General features: G+C 43.7%; 1 protein-coding gene across 1 annotated transcript in view; it reads left to right on the top strand.

Moving 5' to 3' along the window:
• Positions 1-25,375, top strand: part of ABAT (4-aminobutyrate aminotransferase) — an 85,860-nt gene that overhangs the window by 53,537 nt on the left and 6,948 nt on the right. Inside the window, 9 exon segments of the mRNA XM_037029968.1 lie at positions 97-146; positions 15,049-15,129; positions 15,773-15,865; positions 16,520-16,582; positions 19,934-19,997; positions 20,457-20,605; positions 22,672-22,809; positions 23,642-23,809; positions 24,911-25,057. Coding sequence (XP_036885863.1) covers positions 97-146; positions 15,049-15,129; positions 15,773-15,865; positions 16,520-16,582; positions 19,934-19,997; positions 20,457-20,605; positions 22,672-22,809; positions 23,642-23,809; positions 24,911-25,057 — 953 coding nt within the window.

Genomic DNA, 25,375 nt, shown 5'->3' on the forward strand with positions numbered 1-25,375 from the left:
AAAAGGTTGGAAAGGAGGGGAGAGGCAGGCAATGGAGGAGGGGCATGGGGACCCTCCGGTGTGATGTTGGTCTCTAACCATATTCCCCCTCCCCAGGTTATAGCCATCCTGCGCTCCTGAAACTCGTCCAACAGCCTCAAAATGCGGTAAGTCCCTAGGTTACACAGAGTAAATCCCAAATGGGGATTTGGGAATTTAGTGGGAATTTAGTGTTCATGGGAATTTAGTGGGACACCTTTGGAAACGGTCCATTCATTTATCCCACAAAGACCTTGGAGCACATACTATGTTCTAGTCACTTAGAATACGTTGGGAGCCAAAACACAGCCCCCACTCCCATGGAGGCAGTCAATTAATTTAATTCTCTACACATAAGCAGAGAATCCCAGCGATGCTAAGTGCTGTAGAGTGAGGTAAGCAGTACTATGTGGGCATAAACAATGATGATGATAATAATGACAAAAAATAACAAAGAGCATTGTATGTGTAGTAACCCCCTTAGCCACAGTTTCACTTTTTACAGTTTCAGTTACCCATGGTTACCTGTGATCCAATAGTATTAAATAGAAAATTCCAGAAATAATTCGTAAGCTCTAAATTGTGCGCCATTCTCAGCAGTGTGATGAAATCTCATGCCGGGATGCAGGCTCAGCCAGGTGGTTTGCTCGGAGTCTGGGAGAGCTAAAATCATCTCTTAGCTAGGGGCTATGGGGGAGAATCTGCCTTGGGGCTCATTCAGGTTGTTAGCAGAAAGCATTTCATTCTCATAGTTTCCATGTGATCCCACCATCTTCCTGCCAGCAAGCCCAGTCCAAACCTCTGCTCTGTCTTCCACCACTGTTTCTGCTCTTAGCAAAGGGTTCGTGTAGTTGCACTAGGCCCACCCAAAAAATCCAGAGTAATCTCCAAATCTGAACCAATTGGGAACCTTAATCACACCTGCAAAGTCCTCTTTGCCCTATAACATATTCATGGGTTTGGCATCTTCTTGGGAGCCATATTGTGTAGATAATACACCTGTACAATAGCATGTGTGCATATGTGTTTATATGATATGGTATATCAGGTATGGCATATGCTATGGTAATACCACATAGCCGTCTATGCTCTCTGTCACAGAGTGGGATGTTTTTCACCTCCAGTGAGAATTCATGAATTACAGGTGGTCTCCACTACATGCCCCCACCTCGTTACTATTCCCCCAGACCAGTTCCTTTATTCTAATAACACAGGTGTGTTTCTTCCATTCTTTCTTGACACATAAATGGCATTACACACAGTGTATACTCTTCACGATGTCTGGCTTATTCACTCAAAATCCATGTGTGTGATTCATCCTTGTCGTGCAAAGCCACACACCATCTTTCCCTAGGCTGTAGAGCCATCCAGTGTGTGAGCACACTGCAATTACTGTGTCCATCCCACTGTTCGTGGGCATTTGGGTTGTTCCTACAAAGGCCGCTGCTGTGAACATTTGAGTATGTGTCTTCCAGTGACCACAGCCATGGTCTCCAGGGGATACAAGGCAAGGAGTGGAGCTGCAGGTCATCATAGACCATTTCCAAACTGGTTGTCAATTTCTATTCCCCTCAGCAGTGGGGTGAGTTATGGTCCTTCCACATCCTCACCGATACCAAGTGTCATTGGGAGGGGACTTTCCTTTTACTCAGAGAGTGACATGTGCATCCACACATAAGGAGTATGAATCCCTTCAAAAATCTAAGAAAGTCAGGGGAGGACTGAGAGCCCAACCCCATTAGGAACCAACTCCAGCCTTTGAACTTTGTGCCCTTTAAACCCGCACAGTGGAAGATAATAGAAAAGAAAGACATTTCCCTCTTTATAAATGGGTATGTCCTGCCTGGGAGGGACTTAGAGACTTTTCTGCCCTCCGGTTAGTTGACAAGTTCAGGGGCTACAGTAGGGGACTCCTGAGGGTGTCTCGGGTGTGTAGGCTCTGCGGGTGTGCTTACACTCAAAGCTTGACTTTGTTTTGAAACATTGTGCAAATCCCAGATGCCTCAGCAGTTGGTGCTGGAAAGAATGTGTCAACAAACATGTCACACACATTTGCAGTGTCAGCTGCCTTGGGAGGCAGAATCGTCCCAAACAACACGTGACTTTAAGGGCCAGGGATTCTGATTTGGGGGGCTGCCCTGCCTCTACCTGACCCTGCCAGGAACCTGGATGCCACTCTCCATCTTCCATTACCACAACCCTCGCCTCTCAGCCAGTCAGAGGCGTCATAGCTCTGCATCTTCCACTTAACAGATTCTTTTCCTCTCCAGCTGTTCCGAGCTCCACATCCATTCTCATCTCCTCCAAACTGTCCTCCAAACTGCCCTGTGCATGGAACCCTTTCTGGGTACCCACTGCCTGTGGACACCTCCCACTTTAAGTGCAAAGCCCTTTGTGATCTGCCTCTCGCTTCTTCAGTCTCATTTCTTGACATTTGTTTATTTACCAACTACTGATTGAATACCTGCTATGTGCTGGACACTGTTCTGGTGCTGGGTTTGGATGGTGAAGTCACAGTCTAGATTATAGTCTAGAACAGTCTAGATTACAGCCTGAATCACAGTGTTGACCTTGTTACAAGGAGGACTGAGTTTAGGCAGGGTCACTGGCACAATCTTAGAGAAACAGCAGTTGGCTGCCCCTAAACTCAGTAGGTACACCCAGGGCATCAGGCTAGGTGACCACTGGTTGACCTCTGGAGTCTTCTAAATTCTTGGCTGGAGATGTGTTCAGGTGGTGGTTATGGTGTTTTACCTGTCCTGCGCAGATTCCTACCAAGTCATTGAAGTCCTGAAGAAGGGTTTATCAACCCTTTGTTCCTGGGTCACAGCACCCCGAAAATCCCACACTGTTACTTCAGGTGGGTGGAAAAAATGAGGCCGTGTCTTCTAGATCCGATATCTGGGTTCCAGTTACAATTTTCTTACATTGCTGAGGCCTCGTCATTGCAGTGCCCACAAGTTATGCAATGATTATTGGGCACCACATGTGCACCTTCACACTGAAATGAATGGTCAGTGTGGTCTGACATCCATGGCACCTGGGGTGGACATAGGACAGCCGGCCAGGCCAAGTAAGACATGTGCCATCCCTATGACCTCTGGGCCTCTCTACCTGTGTGACTCTGTCCTTCAAGACTGGGCTCCTGCCTCATCTGAGTGCTGTGTCATCCCACTGGCTCCTCACCAGCACCCAGGGAGGGGCCCTGTTCTGGCAGATGAAGACACTGAAGTCCCAAGAGGTTTAGTAACTTGCCCTAGTTTATACAGCCACTTAAACCAAAGTCCGTTCTCTTTACACTGCACTTTAGGGCTGCTGAGTCTGACAGCAAGGGTTCTAGAAACCTGTCCTCATTTGATTCTGCTACCCTACCCAGATATCTTTTGTTCTTAATGTCACGCTTTGCTAAACAAGAACATCACCCACACACCTTCCCTGGGCCTACACAGGCAATCAAGCTGCCAGCCAGCCTGGCCATCGCCACTGTGAGTTGCTTCCACCTCTGCCTATGATGGCAGTTCGCCTCTACCTTTATCTCTTGATAGGCTTGATTTCTCAGGAGTGCCACTCAGAGCAGAACCAAAAGAAATGCCCTTTGAAGCCCCTACCGGCCAGCCAAGGTCCCTGGGTTGCACCAAGCAAACTCACACCCATCATTAACATTATCAGGCAGAGGCTGCCTACAGTGTCTGGTAAAGGATGGAATCTGAAGTCAGAAAACCTGGATTGGAGTAATGGTTCTGCCCCTTCCTGGCTGTCTGACTTGGGGCAAGCTGCTTGACCTCTCTGGTCCTCAGTTTCCCTGACTCTCCAATGAGAAGCATTACTTGCCCCTGCTACTTATCCTAGTCTGGAGTATGAATCTGCCACAATGTCTAGCATTCAGAGCCAAATTCCTCAGCAACTAGGAGGCTGAGTTCTAGGGGTCCTCTCTCCTCCTATGCAGTGATTCCACTATTTGGATTTATGTTGAGTTAATTGCACCAACTATCCAAGAGAGAGAGTGACCCGAGAAGTCCCCAGATTCCAGGCTCAGTAAATCCTCACTCTTTTTAATTAAATTTTTTATTTTAGACTAATTTCCGATTTGCAGACAAGTTGTAAAGAGTTTCCATCTACCTTTCACCCATTTCCCCCAATATTAACACCTCACCTCTCCATGGTATCCTCACCAAAACTAAGAAATTAACCTTTGTGTATTACATACCACAGACTCTACTCAGATTTTCTATTTTTCCATTAATCTCTACTTTTTTGTTCCAGTCCAGGATGCTGCATTGCATTTAGTCCAATCCCTTTTTATAACCCAAACCCAGTTCTGGGTGATCTCACTGTTCATCCATTGTGCAGCCCCTCCCAGATTCTTCCCAGTCCTGCCAGGGGGACTGGCTAGACCTCGAGGGATGGGATGGCTCTGCTCTTATTCTATCTGCATTTCCATCTATGTCTTTTCTATAATGGTGGACACAAGTCATTATTACATTTGCCACAACCCATAATGTGTAACACCAAGCATGAACCCTGATGTAAAATTGTAACCTTTTAAAGACCATTTTACTAGCCATAGAACATCACTATGAGTTGAAATTGCTTAGTTTGTATAACCTACTGTCCACATTTAGAGAATTTCTCCTTTTTTTGTTGTTGTAAGTAATGCTACATGAATAATTAAATCTATAGCCTTTGTCCACCTTTGAAATCGTATCTTTAGAGGAGGCCTATGAAATGAGATCACTGGGTCAGAGTGTAAAATATTATAAGGCTCTTAACACACATTACTAACATATCTTGTGTTTGAAACTTCTACTCCAATCAGTGTTCTTCCAGAACTGGATATTATCTTTTTCTTCACTTTAGGAAAGTATTCAAGGCCCAGCTGGTGAGAAATTTGGAACCATTGGCCCTGAGTGTGTATCTAACCCTGTTGCATGAACAGCTAACAACAAAGCCTGTGTTTTGAAGCCAGGAAGGCAGGGGCTGCTTTTGTTCAAGAATGCAGCTACATGAATGTAGGACTATCCCTCCAGCACTTGGCTATTGTAAATTGTGCTGCTATGAACATTGGGGTGCATAGGTTCTTTTGGACTGGCATTTCAGGGCTCTTAGGGTATAATCCTAGCAGTGGAATTGCTGAGTCAAAAGGCAGGTCCACAAGTATAAAGGACACATGAACAATAACTAAGGTGGGAGGTGGAAATGGGAGGGAGGTGGGGAGCACTAACGGGGGTGGGCAGGGCTAGGAATATAAAACAGAAAGCTGTACTTGAACAATAATTAAATAAAAATAAAAAATAAAAAAATTTTTAAAAAGGCAGTTCCATTTTTAGTTTTCTGAGGAAATTCCATACTGTTTTCCACAGTGGCTGCACCAGTCTGCATTTCCACCAATACTACACTAGGGTTCCCTTTTCTCCACATCCTCTCCAACACTTGTCTATTGATTTGTTTATAATGGCCATTCTGACCAGTGTAAGGTGATGTCTCACTGTGGTTTTAATTTGCATCTTTCTGATGGCTAGTGATGCTGAACCTCTGTTGGGAACTGCTCTGCCTGGTTTTAGGAATTGTAATTGCCTCCCATAGCTAAGGATGAGCGAGCAATCTCTGGAATGTGAGCCACTAAGGAGACAAAGCTTGTCTCTGGTAGCAAACACTGCCTCTGTTTACTACCCTGCCCCCAATGCATGGTCAATAGTTGATGACAGGTAAGACTCCTCAGAGGAGGGGCAACCTGAGCCAAACACGATCACTTGGGAGGCCATCATGGAAGGACTTGGGGAGCTGCAACAAAAAGGGAGTGACGGACCCTCACTCCCCGCCCCCAGCTATTTTGACATAGCTTGAGTCAAAGGTCATGACCTTCAGTGACATAGCACTTCCCCATGTCCTCTGGGAGAAGTGCTTCCTGGCTCTAGTCCACAAATGGATGCATGTATCCAGTGAGATTCATCCCAGGATACAAAAAAACCCCTGAAAACCTCTGATAGGGGAGGCAGTGCAGCCCCTTGCCCAGCTAAAGTGGGATCCGGGGTGATCAGGCATAAGAAAGAATTCCTGTAAGTCCTGTGAAGCCTGTTTTGCTAAGAGTGCTTTCATTCATATGTTAAGGGTCTGAGCAGGAAATAAGTATGACTTTCAAAGTTTCTGCAACCCTCTTTTCTGACAGACACTGACTCAGACTAAGCTCTCAGATTTCTTTGAAATGTTATCTACTGTATGATCCTTGCCGCCTGTATTCCTGTGTATTACAACCCAATAAAAGCTGTTGAGGAAGGGGCTCTTGGCCTTTCTCCTCTGAGAGATTGGCCACTTCTCCTCCCCAAGCATATCATGTCTTGGTAGTGTTACTTTCATCTGTGGCGGACGGGGGACTTGCTGGCAAAGTCACCCCCACAAGTATTTTTTTGTATGTCTCTGGGCTGTATGTCCTCCTTGAAGAAGTGTCTATTCAAGTCTTTTGTCCATTTTTTATGGGTTTTGTGTCTCCCTGGAGTGGAGTCATGTGAGTTCTTTATATATTTTAGAGATCAAACCTTTGTCCCAGGTATCATTGGCAAATATGTTCTCCCATACAGTTGGTTCTCTTTTCATTTTACTGCTGTTTTCTTTAGTCATCCAGAAACTTTTCAGTTTGATGAGGTCCCATTTGCTTTTTCTTTCCTTTATGTCCCTTGCTTTAAGGAACATATCAGTGAAGATGTTGCTGCGTGGAATGTCTGAGATCTTCCCGCCAATGTTTTCCTCTAGAACTTTTATGGTATCGTGACTTATAATTAAGTCTTTTACCCACTTTGAATTTATTTTTGTGTATGGTGTAAGTTGGTGATCGAGTTTCATTTTTTTGCATGTAGCTGTCCAGATCTCCCAACACCATTTGTTGAAGAGGCTATTTTTATTCCATTTTATGCTTTTTCCCCTTGTCAAGTATTAATTGATCATAGAGACTTGGGTTTATTTCTGGGCTCTCTGTTTTCTTCCATTGATCTATGTGTCTGTTTTTATGCCAGGCTGTTTTGATTACTGTGGCCTTGTAATACAGTTTGATATCAGATATTGTGATCCCTCCTGCTTTGTTCTTCTTTCTCAAAATTGCTGCAGCTATTCGGGTTGTTTATGGTTCCATATAAATTTCTGAGATGTTGTTCTATATCTGAAATATGTCATTGGTATTTTAGTACAGATTGTGTTGAATCTATAAATTCCCTTGGGTAGCATGGACATTTTTAGTGATGTTAATTCTTCCAATCCAAATTCTTCCTCCATTTGTTTGTGTCTTCCTTAATTTCTTCCTTCAGTGTTGTATAGTTTTCTGAGTACAGGTCTTTTACCTCCTTGGTTAGGTTTATTCCTAGGTACTTTATTTTTCCTGTTGCTATATCAAATGGGATTTTTTCTTGATTTCTGCTTCTGCTGATTCATTGTTAGTATACAAAAATGCCTTTGATTTCTGGATATTGACTTTGTATCCCGCTGTTTTGCCAAATTCATTTATTAGTTCGAGCAGTTTTTTGGTAGAGTCTGTAGGATTTTCCATGTACACTATCATGTCATCTGCAAACAATGAGAGTTTTGTTTCCTCCTTTCCAATTTGAATGTCTTTTATTTCTTTTCTTTGTCTGATCACTGTGGCTAGGAGTGGTGAAAGCAGGCATTCTTTTCTTGTTCCTGATCTTAGTGGGAAAGCTCTAAGTTTTTACCCACTGAGTAGGATGTTGGCTGTAGGTCTCTCATATAAGGCCTTTATTAGATTGAGGAGTGTTCCCTCTATTTCCACTTTGCTGAGTGTTTTTATCATAAATGGGTGCTGTACCTTATCAAATGCTTTTCCCACACCTATTGATATCTTCACATGACTTTTCTCTTTTGTTTTGTTTATGTGGTGTATTATGCTTATTGATTTGTGAATATTGTACCATCCTTGCATCCCTGGGATGAATCCCACTGGATCATGGTGTATGATCTTTTTAATGTATTGCTGGATGCGTTTTGCCAACATTTTATTGAGGATTTTAGCATCTATGTTCATAAGTGATATTGGCCTGAAGTTTTCTATCTTCAGTATGTCTTTATTTGGTTTTGGGATTAGGATGATGCTGGCTTCATAAAAAAAAGTTTGGGAGTCTTCCAACTTCTTGAATTTTTTGGAATAATCTGTGAAGGATGGAGGTTAGCTCTCCCTTAAATGCTTTCTAAAATTGTCTTGTGAAACCATCTGATCCAGGGCTTTTGTGTGTTGGAAGCTTTTTAATTACTGCTTCAATTTCATCAGCTGTTACTGGTCTGTTCAGGCTTTCTGCTTCTTCTTCATTGAGTTTTGGAAGACTATATTTTTGTAGAAATTTGTTCATTTCACCTAGGTTTTCAAATTTCTTGGCATATAGTTTTTCCAAGTAATTTCTTACAATCTTTTGTATTTCTGTGGTATCAGTCATAATCTCTTCTCTCTCATTTCCAATTGTGTTTATTTAGGTTCTCTCTTTTTTTTCTTGATAAGCCTGCTTAAAGGCTTGTCAGTTTTGTTCATCTTTTCAAAGAATGAGCTCCTGAATTTATTGATCCTTAGAATTGAGTTTTTAGTCCCTATGTCATTTAATTCTGCTCTGATCTGGTTATTTCCTTCCTTCTTTTGCTCTGGACTGTCTTTGTTGTTGTTCCTCGGGTTCTTGTAGGCATAGGGTTAGGCTGTTTATTTGAAATGTTTCTATCTTTATTAGGTAGGCCTGTATCACTATGAGTTCCCTCTCAGGACAGCTGTCACTGTCTCCTATAAGTTTTGGATAGTTGTGACTTCATTTCCATTTGTTGCCAGAAACTTTTTTATTTCTTCCCTAATCTCTTTCTTGACCCATTCATTGTTTAATAGCATGCTATTCAATCTCCATGAGTTTGAGTGTTTTGGGGTTTTTTCCTTGAGGTTGGTTTCCAGTTTCAGTCCCTTGTGGTTGGAGAAAATGCTTGATATGATTTCAGTTTTCTTGAATTTGTTGAGGCTTGTTTCGTGTTCTGTCCTGTGGTATATCTTTGAAAATGGTCCATGTGCATTTGAAAAGAATGTATATTTTGCTTCTTTGGGATGAAGGGCTCTATATATATATCAGTCAAGTTCATTTCATCTAGGGTGTTGTTTAATGCTGCAATATCTTTGTTGATATTTTGTTTGGAAGACGAGCCCATTTTTGACAGTGGAGTGTTAAAATCCCCTACTATAATTGTGTTCCTGTCAAGATCTTTCCTAAAGTCCTCCAAGATTTTCTTATGTACTTGGGTGCTCCTATGTTGGGTGCATATATATTTACAATGTTTATGTCTCCTTGATGGACTTTTCCCTTGAGTATTTTGAATTGACCTTCTGGGTCTCTTTTTATGGCTCTTTTTTTGAAGTCTATTTTGTTGGATATGAGTATTGCTACCCTGGATTTTTTTTCCTGTCCATTTGCTTGGAATATTTGTTCCCAGCGCTTCACTTTTAGTCTGTGTAGGTCTTTTGTTCCGAGGTGGGTCTCTTGTAGGCAGCACATGTGTGGGTCATGATTCCTTATCCATTCAGCTATTCTAGGTCTTTTGATTGGGGCATTTAATTCATTTACATTTAAGATTATTATTGATAGGTGCTTATTCTTTGCCATTTTTCGTACCTATGTTCCTTTCTCTCTCTCTCACTGTTTTTCTTCCTATTCTTAAAGCAGACCCTTTAGCATCTCTTGTAGAGGTGGCTTGGAGGAGGTGTATTTTTTGAGGCTTCTTTTGTCTGGGAAGCTCCTTATTTGACCTATTTTAATTGAGAGCCTTGCTGGATAAATTAGTTTTGGTTGCAGGCCTCTGGTTTGCATTACTTGGAATATTTCTTGCCATTCCCTTCTGGCTTGGAGCCTTTCCATTGAGAAGTCAGCTGCTAGTCTTATCAGGGCTCTCATATACGTTGCTTCCTGTTTTTCCCTTGCTGCCTTTAAGATTCTCTCTTTGTCTTGGAATTTTGCCATTTTAATTATGGTGTGTCTTGAAGTGGGCCTCTTTGGGTTCTTCTTGATTGGGACTCTCTGTGCTTTCTGGATTTGTGTGACTTTTTCCTCTCATCAAATTAGGGAATTTTTCCATCATTACTTTTTCAAATGGGTTTTCTATCCCTTGCTCTTCCTTTTTTGCTTTCTGGTATCTCTATTATATGGATATTATTACATTTCATGTTGTCCTGCATTTCCTTTAACCCCTCTTCATTCTTTCTGTTCTTTAAGATTTTATTTATCTTTAGAGGGGAAGGAAAGGAGAGAGGGAGAGAAATATCAATGTATGGTTGCCTCTCGTGCATCCCCTGATGGAAACTGTCCTGCAACCCAGGCACGTGCCCTAATTTGGGATCAAACCACAATCCTCTGGTTCCCAGGCCTGCACTCAATCCACTGAGCTACACTAGCCAGGGCCCTCTTCATTCTTTCTGAGCCTGTTTTCCTTTTCTTGTTCTTTCTGGGTGTTTTTTTTCCTACCTTGTCCTCCAGCTCATCGATCCGATCCTCTGCTTCATCAATCCTGCTTTTAATTCCTTCTACTGTGTTCTTCAGTTCAGAAATTGTATTTTTCATTCCCTCTTGGCCCTTGTTGATAATTTTTATTTCCTTTTTCATGTTGATATAGTTTGCAGTGAGTTCATTGTAGTTCCCCTGTAATTTTTGGTAATTCTCTGTCAGCTCATTGGGTTTCCTGATAACCATGGCTTTAAACTCAATATCTGATAGTTGACTTGCCTCTAGTTCATTTAGCATTCTTTCTGAGGCTCTCTCCTTTCCTTTCACTTGGGGATTGTTTCTTTGTCTTCCCATTGTTTGTGGGGCTCTTCTTGTTAGCCTCTGCTTCTTAAATTGATCTGTTCTGAGTCCCTGGGTTTATGGTGTGAACATCTATAGTACAATACCTGTGAGATTCAACGGTGCAGTCTCCATGATCTCTTGAGCTTGCTGGTCTTAGGTGTCATTTATGTTGGCTCTCTGTATGTCTTTGAGTTTTGATTCTTGTTAGGTCTTTCTTTGGTGGGTTCTTCCCTCCATCTGGTTAACTGAGGGTCACTCCATCCACCACGTCTTGTATTTTGTTGTACAGGTGTGGGCAGGTTGTGTTGAAGCTGGTTCTTCCAATTGTACAAGGTTTTGAAGATTCTCTCTTGCTCTTGTTCCGTAGTTTATTCTGAGTAGTTTCTCTACCATTTAGTCGTATTTCCAGATTAGTCCTGGGTTGAGTTGGTGTGGCTTCCACTTCCTCCTTCACCTTCTTCTGTTGTTATCTATTGGTGGTTCCTTTGTTGGTGGGTTTCTTCTTCCAGTAGGTATCCTGGTGTTCACAGTTCCCACTGACTCTTTTTTGTGATTGTCTCAGCAGTTGGGGTGGCTCCTCTTTGGGTCCAGCTCTGGTCTTTTCACAGCTCCAGGTTTCATTGTCTCACATCTGATTTTTCAATGTTGTCTACAATTTTTGGTCTCCAGTCTTCATATATGCTTTAATTCCATTGGCTATCCAGTCTATTCCTCAGAAGATCGGCAAGGTGTTTCACCCAGGAGCAGGGGGAAGTGGACTGCACTCCCATCTATCTTGCCACCATCTTCCTCCTGATCTTTCTTAAAATATACTTTTTTAAGCTTTTATTTATTTATTTTAAAGAGAAGGGAAGGGAAGGAGAAAGAGGAGGAGAAACATCAATGTGTTGTTGCCTCTCATGTGGGCCCCACTGGGGACCTGGCCTGTAACCCAGGCATATGCCCCGACATGGAATTGAACTGGTGACACTTTGGTTCACAATCCACACTCAATCCACTGAGATACACCAGCCAAGGCATCATCTCTATCTCTGTGATTCAGTTCCTGTTCCAATGGTTTGCTTAGTTTGTTTTTGTTTTTGTATTTTAGGTACAATTTTTTATAGTTGTGAGTTTGTTGTCATTTTATTATTCATAATTTTGATCATCTTTTTCTTAGGTAAGTCCCTTTAACATTTCATATAATAAGGGCTTGGTGATGATGAACTCCTTTAACTTGACTTTATCTGGGAAGCACTTATCTGTCCTTCCATTCTAAATTATAGCTTTGCTGGATAGAGCAATCATGGATGTAGGTCTTTGCCTTTCATGACTTGGAATACTTCTTTCCAGCCCCTTCTTTCCTGCAAGGTTTCTTTTGAGAAATCAGCTGATAGCCTTATGGACACTCCTTTGTAGATGACTGTCTCCTTTTCTCTTGCTGCTTTTAAGATTCTCTTCTTATCTTTCATGTTGGATACTGTAATTATGATGTGCCTTGGTGTGTTTTTCCTTGGGTCCAACTTTTTTGGGACTCTCTGTGTTTCCTGGAGGTCCTGGAAGTCTATTTCCATTGCCAGATTAGGAAAGTTCTCCTTCGTTATCTGTTCAAGTAAGTTTTCAATTTCTTGCTGTTGTTTTTCTCCTTCTGGCACCCCTATTATTTAGATGTTGGAACATTTAACATTGTCCTGGAGGTTCCTGAGCCTCTCCTCATTATTTTGAATTCTTGTTTTTTCATTCTGTCCTGGCTGAATGTTTATTTCTTCCTTCTCCAAAGTATTAAGTTGAGTCCCAGTCTACTCACTCTTGGTTCCCTGTATATTTGTTCTTTATTTCACTTTTCATAGCCTTCACTTTTTCCTCTTTTTTTTTGCGACCATACTCAACCATTTCTGTGAGCATCCCAATTACCAGTGTTTTGAACTGTGCATCTGATAGGTTGGCTATCTCTTCAGCACTGAGTTGTATTTTTGGAGTTTTGAACTGCTCTTTCATTTGGGCCATATTTGTCTCAGCGTAGCCATTATGTTGTAAGGGGGGAGCCTTGGGCATTCACTAGAGTGGGGCAACCCTTGTTGCTGTTTTGTGGTGCTATATATTGGAGGTGGGGTCCAAGAGTGAGCAGTATTCCTTGCTCGGCTCTCATCTGGCTTTCAGTCACTTCCTCTGCTACCCACAAACTAATTGGGCCCTTCATGTGCTGATTCCTGGGTTGGGTGGGCTTGTGCACATTCTAGGACCCTATGGGTCTCTCCAATTAACTCTCCTGTGAGGCTGGGAGTTTCTCCCACTGCTGCAACCCCCACAGATTTTTATAGCCAGGAGTTTTGAGGCTTTATTTCCATGTGCTGGAACTCTGCATTGCACAGTCTGTCTTACTCCCAAGTTGTTCCTCCCAGTTTATCTGCACACAATTGTGGGACCGCCCAGTCAGCCAGTCATCTCCAAAAGACCCATTGCTATAGGTCCTTTCTGTCCCAGCTGCCCATCTCCACCCCTCCTGCTAGTGTAAATGAATGTTTCTTCTTTAACTCCTTGGTTGTTGGGCTTCCATACAATTCATTTTTCTGGCAGTTCTGGTTATTTTTGTTTTTAAATTTGTTGTTGCCCTTCTTTTGGTTGTGCAAGGAGGCAAAGTGTATATATTTATGCCTCCATCTTAGCTGGAAGTCCTAAAAATTTTAGAACTGCTGCTGCCTTGTGTGCCCTTTTCCATGTTTATTTAATTAAAGTATAATTTGCATGCAGTAAAATCCACTGTTTGTAGTGTACAGTTGTGTGAGTTTGCCAAATCCATTGTCATACACTCATTATAAATTCATGCACATTTGCCTATGCATGTTTATAGCTGCATTATTTATAAGGCCCAAAGAGTGGAATCAGCCACTAGTGTCTATTGACAGGTGAATGAATAAACAAAACGTGGCTCATTCATACAATGGAATATTATGCAGCCTTAAAAAGGAAGGCAAGTCTATCACATGCTACAACATGGATGAACTTGGAGGACATTATGCTAAGGAAATAAGCTAGTCAGAAAAGAAGAAATACTTTATGATTCCACTTACATGAGGTCCCTCAAATAGCCAGATTCATTGAGACAGAAAGTAGAATGGTAGTTTCCAGGGACTGGGGGAGAGGTAGTGGACAGTTAGTGTCTTATGGATATACAATTTCAGTTTTATAAGATAAAACATTCTGCAGATGGATAATGGTGATGGCTACACTACAATGTGAATATACTTTACACTACTGAACTGTATGCTTAGAAATGGCTAAGATGGTAAATTTTATGTTACATGTTTTTTACATTTTTCAAAAATCATCATGGTACAATTCATCACCCCAAACGTTCTCCCGAGCCCATTTATAATCAATCCCACCCCATCCCCTGGCAACCATGAGCTGTTTTCTGTCCCTATAGTTTCTCATTTCCCAGAATGTCACATAATGGAACCATGCTGGGTGTAACCCTTTGATTCTGTCTTCTGCCACTCAGCACCAAAATTCTGAGATTCTACCATGTCCTCCTTGCCCTTGTGTGTGTTGGTAGATTGTTTCTGTTTATTGCTCAGTAGCATTCCATGGTGTGCATGTATCACAGTTTATGAATCCTTTCCCCAGCAGAGGGACACTTGAGTTGTTTACAGGTTTGGGCAAATTTTTAAAAAGACCCTATAAATATTCATGTCCATTCATGTCTTTGTGTGGACATACAGTTTCATTTCACTTACATAAATTCTTAGGTGTGGCATTGCTGGGTCATAGGGTACATGTATGTTTAACATTATATGAAACTGCCAGACTGCCTCCCAAAGTGGCCATACCATGTTACTTTCCCACCAGCTGTGATGAGAGTTCCAGGTGCTCTACTTCCTCATCAGCACTTATTATTGTCCATATTTCAATATTTAGCCATTCTGGTGGGCTGTTTTTTTTAATTACAGATTTACAGGAAATTGCAAAAATAGTACAGAGAGGTTCCATGTACCTTTCACCCAGTTTCTCCCAAAGATAGCATCTTATATAATTATAGTGCAATATCACAACCAAGAAATTGGCATTTCTTCTTAAAATCCAGAGCAATTGTAGTGGATTTATCCCCAAATGTGGGGAAATACATCATTCCAGCATGGACACGATACCATCAGCCTATTGGACTCCATCCCTGTGAACAGTGTGGTTGGTGGACCTGGAGCTGGGTCAGGCCTGAGAAGTCACTGTTTGTCTCTGGACCTCTTTGCAGAGCACGTTCATCAATAGACCTGCCCTAGGAATCCTGCCTCCGGAGAACTTTGTGGAGAAGCTGCGGGAATCCTTGCTCTCAGTGAGTGGAGTCCATGGGAACGACCCTCTGCTACTAGGACTCAACTCCATATTTTGGCCCAGATCCCCCCTCACCCCCATCCACCCTGGAAAGGCAGCCCTGGCTTCTAGGAGGCAGCACCAGCAGGAGAAGGAGAGGATTGAGATGCTGAACAATTAGGATGGGGTGTTTCTCCTTCAGTCTTGCTCCTTGCATTGTTTCTATCACAAAAAGGTATTTTTACTTTTCCTTTTGAAGAAAATAAAGGATTCCTGTGTGCAGGAAAAATGGAACTCAGGAAAAATAAATATTTTTTCCATGACAGGAGGTTTACCTGTTATTCGACCTGCCTTGATGTTTCTGTTCTGGTTGTTATAATGATTAACATTATTCAGAACCTCAACTTTTCATCTGCAAAATGTGGGCATCTCAAGGGGTGGCAGTTGCATTAGGAGGGGTAGACTGGGCTTTGTTTCTCCTTTTATTCCTCTCTGCCCTTCAGCCTGGGCTTCTCCACCACCCCAGAAGAGCCCAAGTTCACTTTCCCAGGCTGCTTCTGGGATGTGCCCAGTTCCCTCCCATCCTCCCTCTGCCTCCCACAGCTCCAGCTGGAGGAGGAGGGGTCAAGATGGAGTTGAGCCCAAAGCTGTTTCTCTGCCCACAGGTGGCTCCCAGAGGGATGTCCCAGGTCATCACCATGGCCTGCGGCTCCTGCTCCAATGAAAACGCCTTCAAGACCATCTTCATGTGGTATCGGGTAAGGTTTGAGGCACAAAGACATACACACACAAAGGTTCCCCAGCACCCAGCCACATACTTCCTAGTCCTACTGTTTACCCCAACTGTCTGGAGTACAAGACACAGTGACCATGCTCAAAATGCACTGCCTGGATGGGACTTTTCAAACAGCCCCGTGGGGCCGGAGGGGGGGGGCGGATGGTGCCAAGAACCAAGCAAAAAGTATATTCTTAAGAAGAATGAGTTCTGTATTAGCCCCTGGATTGGTCCAAGATGGTAATTGTCAGATGTTTGGTGGTCAGCACAATGCAACATTTTCTTCTTGAGGTCATTCTGAAGGTTTTATGTATGTCCAGGCATTGATGCACAGCAAATGCACCGATGTACCTCCAATTATTGACATGAGAATATAGAGAATTTGAAAGTTTAAGTTCCCAGAGTCAGTTAAACAAGAATAATTGTTTCCTTATGCCTCAGACCACTTGAAGTTAATAATACAGCAGCTTGACCATAGTGACTCTGTTTTATTTCTTCACTTCTCAATCAACACCTAAGATGAACTCTTGAGAGAGTGTTCTCTAATTGTCTGGACTAACTATGGGTCTGATTGAAAAGTGGAAGCCTCTCCTACCACAGAACATCTCTGAGACTTTGTTCTGTTCTTTTTTGTCAGAGCAAGGAGAGGGGTCAAACGGGTTTCTCTAAAGAGGAGCTGGAGACGTGTATGGTCAACCAGGTAAGTGGAGTGGGCCCTTTTTCCTCCTCCAAGAGGAGAGGTGAGGTGCCACAGAACCCCCCCTCCTGGCTGACAATAGTTTGTGGGGGCAACTTTTCTCACAAGTCCCCCCAGCCTCACCACGGATGAGAGTGAACATGACTGACACCTGATGTGGTCTGCTTGCAGAGGAGAGGTGGTCATCTTCCCAGAGGAAAAGGCCATGAGCAGTGGCCAGTTTCTCAGGGGGGAAAGCGTTGAGCCCTGTGGGGGTGACTTCGCACAAGTACCCCCTGTGTGCCACGGATGAAAGTGAATGCGGCCGAGACATGATGTGATCTGCTTAGGGAGGAGAGGTGAGCCATGGCCAATTTCTCAGGAGAGACAAAGGCTAGCAGTGGCCAGTTTCTCCTAGGAGAAAAAGGCCACGAGCCCCCTCTTCCATAGCCTTTTATTGGGTTGTAATACACAGAAATACAGGGCAGCAAGGATCAAACAGTAGATAACACTTCAAAGAAATCTGAGGGCTGCAGAGTCTGTCAGGAATAGAGTTTTAGGGTTTCCTGCTAGAACCCTTAACATATGAATGAAAGCACTCTTAGCAGAGCAGATTTCAAAGGTTTATCAGGAAGTCTTTGTGATGCCAGATTTTTCCCCAGGACACACTATAGCAAGGCAAGGAGCTGCACCTCTCCCCAACAGGTATTCAGGCTTTAGGGGATTAGAGCCAGGAAGTGCTTCTCCCAAAGAACATGGGGACTCGGGCTATGTCAAAGCCAGGGGGTGAGAGTCCATTGCTCTTTGTTGCATCCTCCTGAGTCCTTCCATGAAGGTTTCCTAAGTGATTGAGACTGGCTTAGGTTGCCCCCCACTGTGAGGGGTCTTACCCATCATTGACTTCCAACCAAGCTTTGGGGGCAGGGAGAGGAAACTGAGGCAGCATTTGCTACCAGAGACAAGCTTTGTCTCCTGCAGCTGGCACTCCAAAGGTCATCCCTCGCCCTTAGCCACAAGGGGTCGAGATACAATTCCTAGAACCAGGCAGAATGGTCTACAACAATAGTTAATAGACCCTGTCCTTCCCAAATAGTCAGCACAGGCTGCCATGGCAAATAGCATAGACTGTGCGGTGGAGGGGGGGGTGCTTAAACAAGACACCTGTGTTTTCTCACAGCTATGAGGGCTGGAAGTCCAAGGTGCAGCCAATTTGGTTCTCCAGGGCAGGCTCTCTTCCTGGCTTGCAGACAGGTGCCTTCTCACTGAGTCCTCCCATGTTATCGAGTATTGGCAAGCTCTCTTGTGCCTCTTTTTATAAAGAAACTAATCTCATCATGAAAGTTCCCTCATGACCTCGTCCAACCCTAATCACCTTCCCAAGGCCCCGTGTCCAAATATCATCATATCAAGGTTAGGACTTCAACATATGATTTGGGGAGCATAAACATCCGGTCCATAAATGTCCATAACACTTCCCCAAGCATTCTGCCTCCCTAATTCATTCCCTTGATATCAAGGCAAAGTGGAGCTCTTCCTGACCTGAGACAACAGCTTCCCAGGGCAACTGCCTGAATTTAACCCGTCTAAGAAGGGCTTTAATGTCATCTCTAGAATAATCCAAAATGTCAACACAAATATGTGTTCAAGGGTATTCACCCCACTGGTGTTTAGAGTAACAATAACCAAAAAGATTGCAAACCACTTAATAAGGAAAGAGAAATTAAGTGTATGGGTTCCCAGAGACACCCAGGAGGCCACTGTTGGGGCACAGCAGTAGTGGGGACCACAGGGAAAACCAAGTGGGTAGACCCAAGCTCTGCAGCCAGCTTCAACCAGAGCATGCCTGCCCTTCCCACTTTCATATATGTGGTCCCATTATGATTTAGACAGAAATGTCTGATGACTTTAAAAAAGGAATCAAGGGTCACTAAACCCAATTATGCACTATGAACATCTACAACATCCCGCAGCAAAAATAGTTAGAAAGGGTTATTCGTTGCTTGGAGACGTGTACTATAATTTAGCAAAAAACAGTAGAATGTTAATTGTATGGACACTGTAAATAAATGTACTGGAAATTACTACAAGAAATCCTGCTAACGTGTTTATAATAGGATGCCTATGAGTGGTGAGATTGTTTTATTTCATATTTTCCCTTTGTGCTTTCTTAACTTTTTATTCCTGATCTCACCTCTTGCTAGCAATAGATCTATACCTTTCTCCATATTCATACAAACCTTCATAAAGTTAAGCTTTTTCTTTTTTCTTCTGGCTATTTTTTAAAAGAAAGAGATCTTGCTCTACCTCTTTCTCATTTGATATCTGTGGACATCCTAGTTCACCAATATCTTTAGATCTTATTCCTCCCGTTTAATGTGTGCAGCCAAAGATGTGAGATAGTATGTGTATATTTAAATACAAAGGAACAAAGGAAGTGTTTCCTCTCCTTAAAGGGAAATGACAAGATGGTATACTACAGTTTGTGGAAAAATATCTTAGAGCTTCTACCAGGGGTCTCAGGTACCTGGTGGAGATCAGCCAGCCTAAGAGCATGCTGTATCAAATTTCCAGAGACAAGGGGGACCCCATGGCTCCCTCTGCGGCATCCTCAGTAGCTCTCCCGGAGTCAGCTTGAAACAGTTCTGATTCCTTGCCTGCTGGAGAGTCAGGAAACAATGCAGCTGTGCCATCCACTGGGGACTGGGTATTCAGGTATCTCTCCTGAACACAGGGGCAGCCACCCTGGGAAGACAGAAAGATGGGGGCAGAGGGTCTGCACTGCCCAGCCTCCCACTCTGGTGTGGCCTCCCACTCTGGTGTAAGCAGACCTGGTCCAAAGGTCTGGGGCTTTCATTCCCTGTGAGGTGCCCTGCTCAGCCTCCTATCATGGCCCACTTAGCCCACCTGGTTTCTATGGAAGCCAGAGCAGTCTGGAGTGGGGGGAGAGCCTGTAGGAGTTGGAAGAGCCTGCAGACAGGCTGAAAATTCAAAAGCCCCAAGCAGCCCAGCAGGTGATGGCCAGTGATATAAAGGAGAAAGACAGGCAGTGGGCCATGGAGCTGCACATTTGCCCAGACTTTAGGCTTGGGTGACAAAAATGAGCCCAAATGATACAGAACTTGAGAGAAAACATTTCATATACTTAGGTGAAATGTCTTGATTAAAATATTTTTTGGAAAAAGTATATTTTGGCAGGTCACGCGGGCAAAACATCTATTGGCTGGCTGTAGAAGTAGGGGTCCAGTTTGTAACTTCAGCCTGAGACCCCCAGTTCTTCTGATAGACTTTGGTGTTCCTTCTCATTCTCAGGAGGGGAGCCACAGAGTCCCCTACTTCTCACAACTGTTACTAATGCCCATGATTTCTTGTTTCTAGGCCCCTGGCTGCCCAGACTACAGCATCCTCTCTTTCATGGGTGCATTCCATGGAAGGACCATGGGTAAGGAGGGGCCGCTGGGATCCCCAGGTGACATAGTGATAATAGCAGCAACAATAGAAAAGGCTGCCTTTGATCTCACTTTCCCCACCTTGTCTCATTGACTCCAGACCACTCTGCAGAGTGGGGATTGTTATTGGCACTTTGCAGACAGGGAAATAGAGGCTCAGAAAGAAGAGAAACATTCCAAGGCCATACAGTGGCAGAGCCAGGATAAACCAGTTTCCCTGCCTCTAAAGCCTGTACTTAATCTGTGATGAATGAGAAAGCTACACACACACACACACACACACACACACACTCACAAATGATTCACAGGTTCTTCTTCAGCTTTAGGATGTTACAGGAATTCCCAGGTCAATCAAGGTCTTGGCTTGAAATGCCCATCATCTCCTTTTTGAAGACTATTCATTGTGTTCCCCTAAGCCAACCAACTGCTCTTCTGTTTTGTGGGGAGTCTAGGTTGCCTAGCGACCACACACTCCAAAGCTATTCACAAGATTGACATTCCTTCCTTCGACTGGCCCATTGCACCATTCCCACGGCTGAAATACCCTCTGGAGGAGTTTGTGAAGGAGAACAAACAAGAAGAGGCCCGCTGCCTAGAAGAGGTAACACCTGGACCTTCCAGACCCTTCCAGATCCTTCCCACCTCCCCATTCCCTTACGCTTGCCACCCCAACACTTCACCCTGGAGAAGACAACCCAAGAGTTTATCTCGGGCCTGCACAGTACTCCCCGGGAGGGACATAAGGACAGGGAGGCCTCCGATTCCAACATTCCATACTGGGAAAGATAATGACTCACTGATTTTGCCACCCAGTGTCCCTAACTCCACTTTTGGTACCGATTTCGGTATCATTCAAGTTTCTTTGGAGGCAAGGATCAGTGGTTTTAGAATGAGAAAAAATGAATTTGTGTGAAGAATATGGGGCAGCTCATAGAAAAAGTTGCACAAGATCCTCTAGTTCACTGTTTTCCACCCTTCTCTCAAATCCTGGGGTTGCTTTGGGAGCCTAAGGGTGCAAGGGGCAGGGGAAGGACTGAGTACATTGTACCCCTGTTGCCGTGCCTCCACTTCAACCAGAAGAGCCCCCACCCCTTTGACCTGTTCCATATATTGGGCTTCCATGTAAGACACTGGAAGAACTCTGTTGCTGGGGAAAATGGCTTTTACTCTTCAGGTTGGGATTTGACTCTACATCTTAGGCGTATCATTTGTTTCAAACAATAGTTAATACCTACTAAGGTACTAAGTAGGTATTGTGAAGCAATGTACTAAGTGTGAAGCAAAGTGCGAGGTGCTGGACATTTTGTGGTAAATAAAAGACACAAGATAATGGAGTCTAGTACAGCCTGTCCAATAGAAAGATAAGGCAGGCTACAGTCCTTGTACCTTTTCTGATAATCACCTCTTTTAAAAGTAAAAAGGAGTGAGTGAAATTAATTCTAGTAACATTTTATGGAACCAATACATCCAAAATAGTATCATGTCAACATGTAATTAATACTTAAAATTATTGATAAGATAGTTTTATGTTTTGTTATTTGTGTTAAATCTTTGAAATCTTATGTGTGTTTTACACTGAGACACATCTCAGTTTGGACCAGTTACATTGCAAGTGCTCAGTAGCCCCATGTGGCTCATGGCCATCTTATTAGAGAGTGCCCAGTAGTAGGAAACACAGCACTGAACAAATAAGAAAGTAAGCACGTAATGACAACTTGCAAACAATTCTCTGAAAGCAAAGAAAAACATCTCAGAGCTCCCATGGAGGGACTGGTGGAGAACAAGGCCTAAATCACATCATCCAAACAGAAAGTTTTTTCCTTAGTTCTGCATAACTCAGAAGGATTGTCCTTTGTTATTCTATCTAAGTGTATGGTTTGGAGTATTTAAATTATGTATATTTTTAAATTATTAATAAAGTACCACAGTCACCACTCTTTAATTATGTATAAGATGATGCCCATAATGGAATACAAGTTCAAGAACTATAACTACTTGGAGACAATCAGGTGCTTTTCTTACAACCCTGTCACTGTTAACAGATTTGTAAAAAGTCAATTTCAACTTTATTAACATAACTTACATGCCATAAAATGCAGTCATTTAAATGCCTAGTTGAATAAGTTTTGACAAATAAATATGCTCATGTAACCATCACTCCAACCAAGGGCATCTTATCAGCCTGGAAAATTTCCTTGGATTCATCTGAAGTCAGTCTAGGACCCCCACCGCCACCCCAATCTGGGCAACTGCTGCTTGGATTTCTATCACTATAGATGAGTTTTGCCTCAGCTTTTTAAACAGATATTCATCCCAATTCTGCACAGAAAGGACTCTCCTACCAATAATGATAACAATATAACAATAACGACAAAAGATTCTGTCAGCATGCTCGTTGCATAGATCAGGAAAGTGAGGCTCCAGAGCGTCAGATAATTTGCTCCAAGTTAGCAGTCTGTATCCCCACAGGGGCCAGCACAAATCCTAAGTAGGACACATCCCATCCACACATGTAGCTTGAAGTGGGTATCACCGTGCTCACTGGAAATGCTCACAAACACATGTGCAACATAACTTCCAGGGGGTCATGGGACCCCACGTGCCTGTGCATGGGTGCTGCTCAAGGAGCCTCCACAAGCCATTGTCATTTCACGCTTTGGGATACAGGTGGAGGATCTGATTGTGAAATATCGAAAAAAGAAGAAAACAGTAGCCGGGATCATCGTGGAGCCCATCCAGTCTGAGGGTGGAGACAACCACGCATCTGATGATTTTTTCCGGAAGTTGAGAGACATCTCCAGGAAGGTCAGTGCACTGGCCAAGGCTGGACAAGGCCACAGGCCATTTCCAGCTGGTTTCCCAGATCAAAGGGTTAGCTTTGGGATCCTTGCAAACTTCCAGATGTTCAGAGGCTACCTATTGGCCTCTCGGGTAGAGAAGTTGGGAGTAGGGGGGCAAGACAGAGAATTCTTCCCTGAAATCTTTTTGCAAAGCCAGCCTCCATCCAGCCATGCCTTCTTAGTCAGAGGCTTTCGTAATCAAGGCATTCCTGGGAAGGCCTCAGACTCTACCCTTTCCTTCCTAGAGTCCCCACCTCACCTTTCAGCCCCGTGTGGCCCACATTCAGCAGAAGCAAAATGAACAAACTTTATGTTAATGTCATGTTTATTTTAATGTCCTGCACACATGTACAAATGGCGCATCCAACCTTCAAGTTCGCAGATGAAGGTTATACTACATGACTTGATTTAAACAAAATGTGAAGTAAAGAACAGTTCTGGCGATGAGCAGAACTGCCAAACGTGACAGCAGATGTTTGAGAGACAGGGCCAGGCCTCACTGCGGGGCCACGTTTCCTCTGGAGTAGGTCAGCTGGTTCAGGGCAACTGAAGCCAAGTGAAATGCTGCTGGGCTTTGGATCAGGGCGTGTTCGACATTCTGGTTTGGCTCAGGCTCAACAGCAGGAGGAAATGTCCAGACACAGCTCTGGTGGGACTGTCTGCTTGAGCATTTGTTTAGTTTTGCCCAGAAACATGCACTTGGCTTGCAGTTTAGAAAGCCCTGACTCTGGCTGGATGACTGGGTCAGAGCTTGGTTGATCATGGTGGGTGTGTGTTTCTCCCTCCTCTCTCTCCAGCATGGCTGTGTCTTCTTGGTAGATGAGGTCCAGACAGGAGGGGGCTGCACTGGCAAGTTCTGGGCCCATGAGCACTGGGGCTTGGATGATCCTGCAGATGTGATGACCTTCAGCAAAAAGATGATGACCGGGGGCTTCTTCCACAAGGAGGAGTTCAGGCCAAATGCTGTGAGTGCCTACTCCACCCTTCTTCCTTTCCAGATGGGGTAGAGAGATGGGTGAAGTATCATTGCTTTCTCAAAACTGGGCCTTTTTCACAAACCAGGAACTGAGTGGATGCTTAAAGTGACACAGAAGTTTTCTAAAGGCCAATTCTTATCAATTTAACCAGTGATTTCAATCACCCCCACTCTCTACAGGGCTGACTTCATATCAGTCTATTGTCAGTCTTCTAATTTTTCTCTGTGTTAATAACTGTTGCTATAAACTGAGCATTTACTCTGTGCCTGGCACTTCTAAGTACTCTTCATGTGCTTTTATCTCTACAACAATCTAGCTCTTAGCTACTATACTGTACCACACGAGTAATGTGGATTCTCATAAACACACACATAGTTATCAGGGACTTAAGATCCTTCCTCCCACCATTTCTGCATGTAGAAACACCCTCAAGGATGGTTCATGGTCCAAAGTGGCTACTGGAGCTCCAACCATCACATCCCATTGTAGGCAGTGGGAAGGAAAAAGGAGGGAAGCACAAAGTGAGCCTCCCCTTCAGTGGCTTTCCATGAAATCCCACAACTCTTGCATTTCTAACACTCTGATTCAGATCTGGTCACATCACCACTCCTAACTGCAAAAGAAGCTGGGAAATATGTTTTAGTTGGCTGCATTGACACCCTGAATAATTTATAGAAAAATAAATTGGGTTGTCTTTGAAGGCCAAACTGCCATCAGTCCACTCCTAAGTCTACCTGCACTGTTGTTTTTTTTTTCTGGAAAAATCACAACCTCTCAAAACCTCAGCTTTCTCCTCTATAAAATTATGACTACAGTTAAGGGCCAACTAACTCTTGATTTCCCCAGCACTGAGGGATTTCCCAGCACATGAGGAATTGGCCTCTGTGTGACCAGATATCCCACCTCCCACAGGGTTGTTGTTATAGAGAGAATTCAATGAGATAATATGTGTAGTCCTTCTTGGCTCTTAGTCGACACTCACCGAGTTTGTTTCTCTCTTAAATGGGGGGCAAGGTGTGTCTGGAGGGCGTGGGCCCGTGAAGGGTGTGCCCAAGAGTAAACCTTTCCAACACCCCATGCTTTTTCTAGACATACCGGATCTTTAACACCTGGCTGGGTGACCCGTCCAAGAACCTGCTGCTGGCTGAGGTCATCAATGTCATCAAGCGGGAGGGCCTGCTGAATAACGCAGCCCATGCCGGGAAGGCCCTGCTCACAGGGCTGCTGGACCTGCAGGTACCCACCCAACTCTGCCACACCCCAGCTCTCCCAGGACCCCATCCATAGCTCCCACAGTCCCCAGACCAGGATCTGAGCCCTCCAGCATGGCAGCACTCCTGCTCCTTCAGCAGGTGCTGAGGCAGCAACTCCAAGGACCACCATTTGCCCCTAGGCAGGGTGCCAGATTTAGCCAATTACAACATAAAATGCCAGTTTAATTTGAAAAACAGCAACTTTTTTTCAGCATAAAAGTATATCCCATGCAACATTTGGGACATACTTATACTAAAAATTATTTATCTGAAATTCAAATCTAACTGGGCACCCTATATT

Source organism: Sturnira hondurensis, unplaced genomic scaffold, assembly GCF_014824575.4.
Source record: "Sturnira hondurensis isolate 20B ecotype Veracruz unplaced genomic scaffold, ASM1482457v3 Scaffold0020579, whole genome shotgun sequence".
Classification (NCBI taxonomy): domain Eukaryota; kingdom Metazoa; phylum Chordata; class Mammalia; order Chiroptera; family Phyllostomidae; genus Sturnira; species Sturnira hondurensis.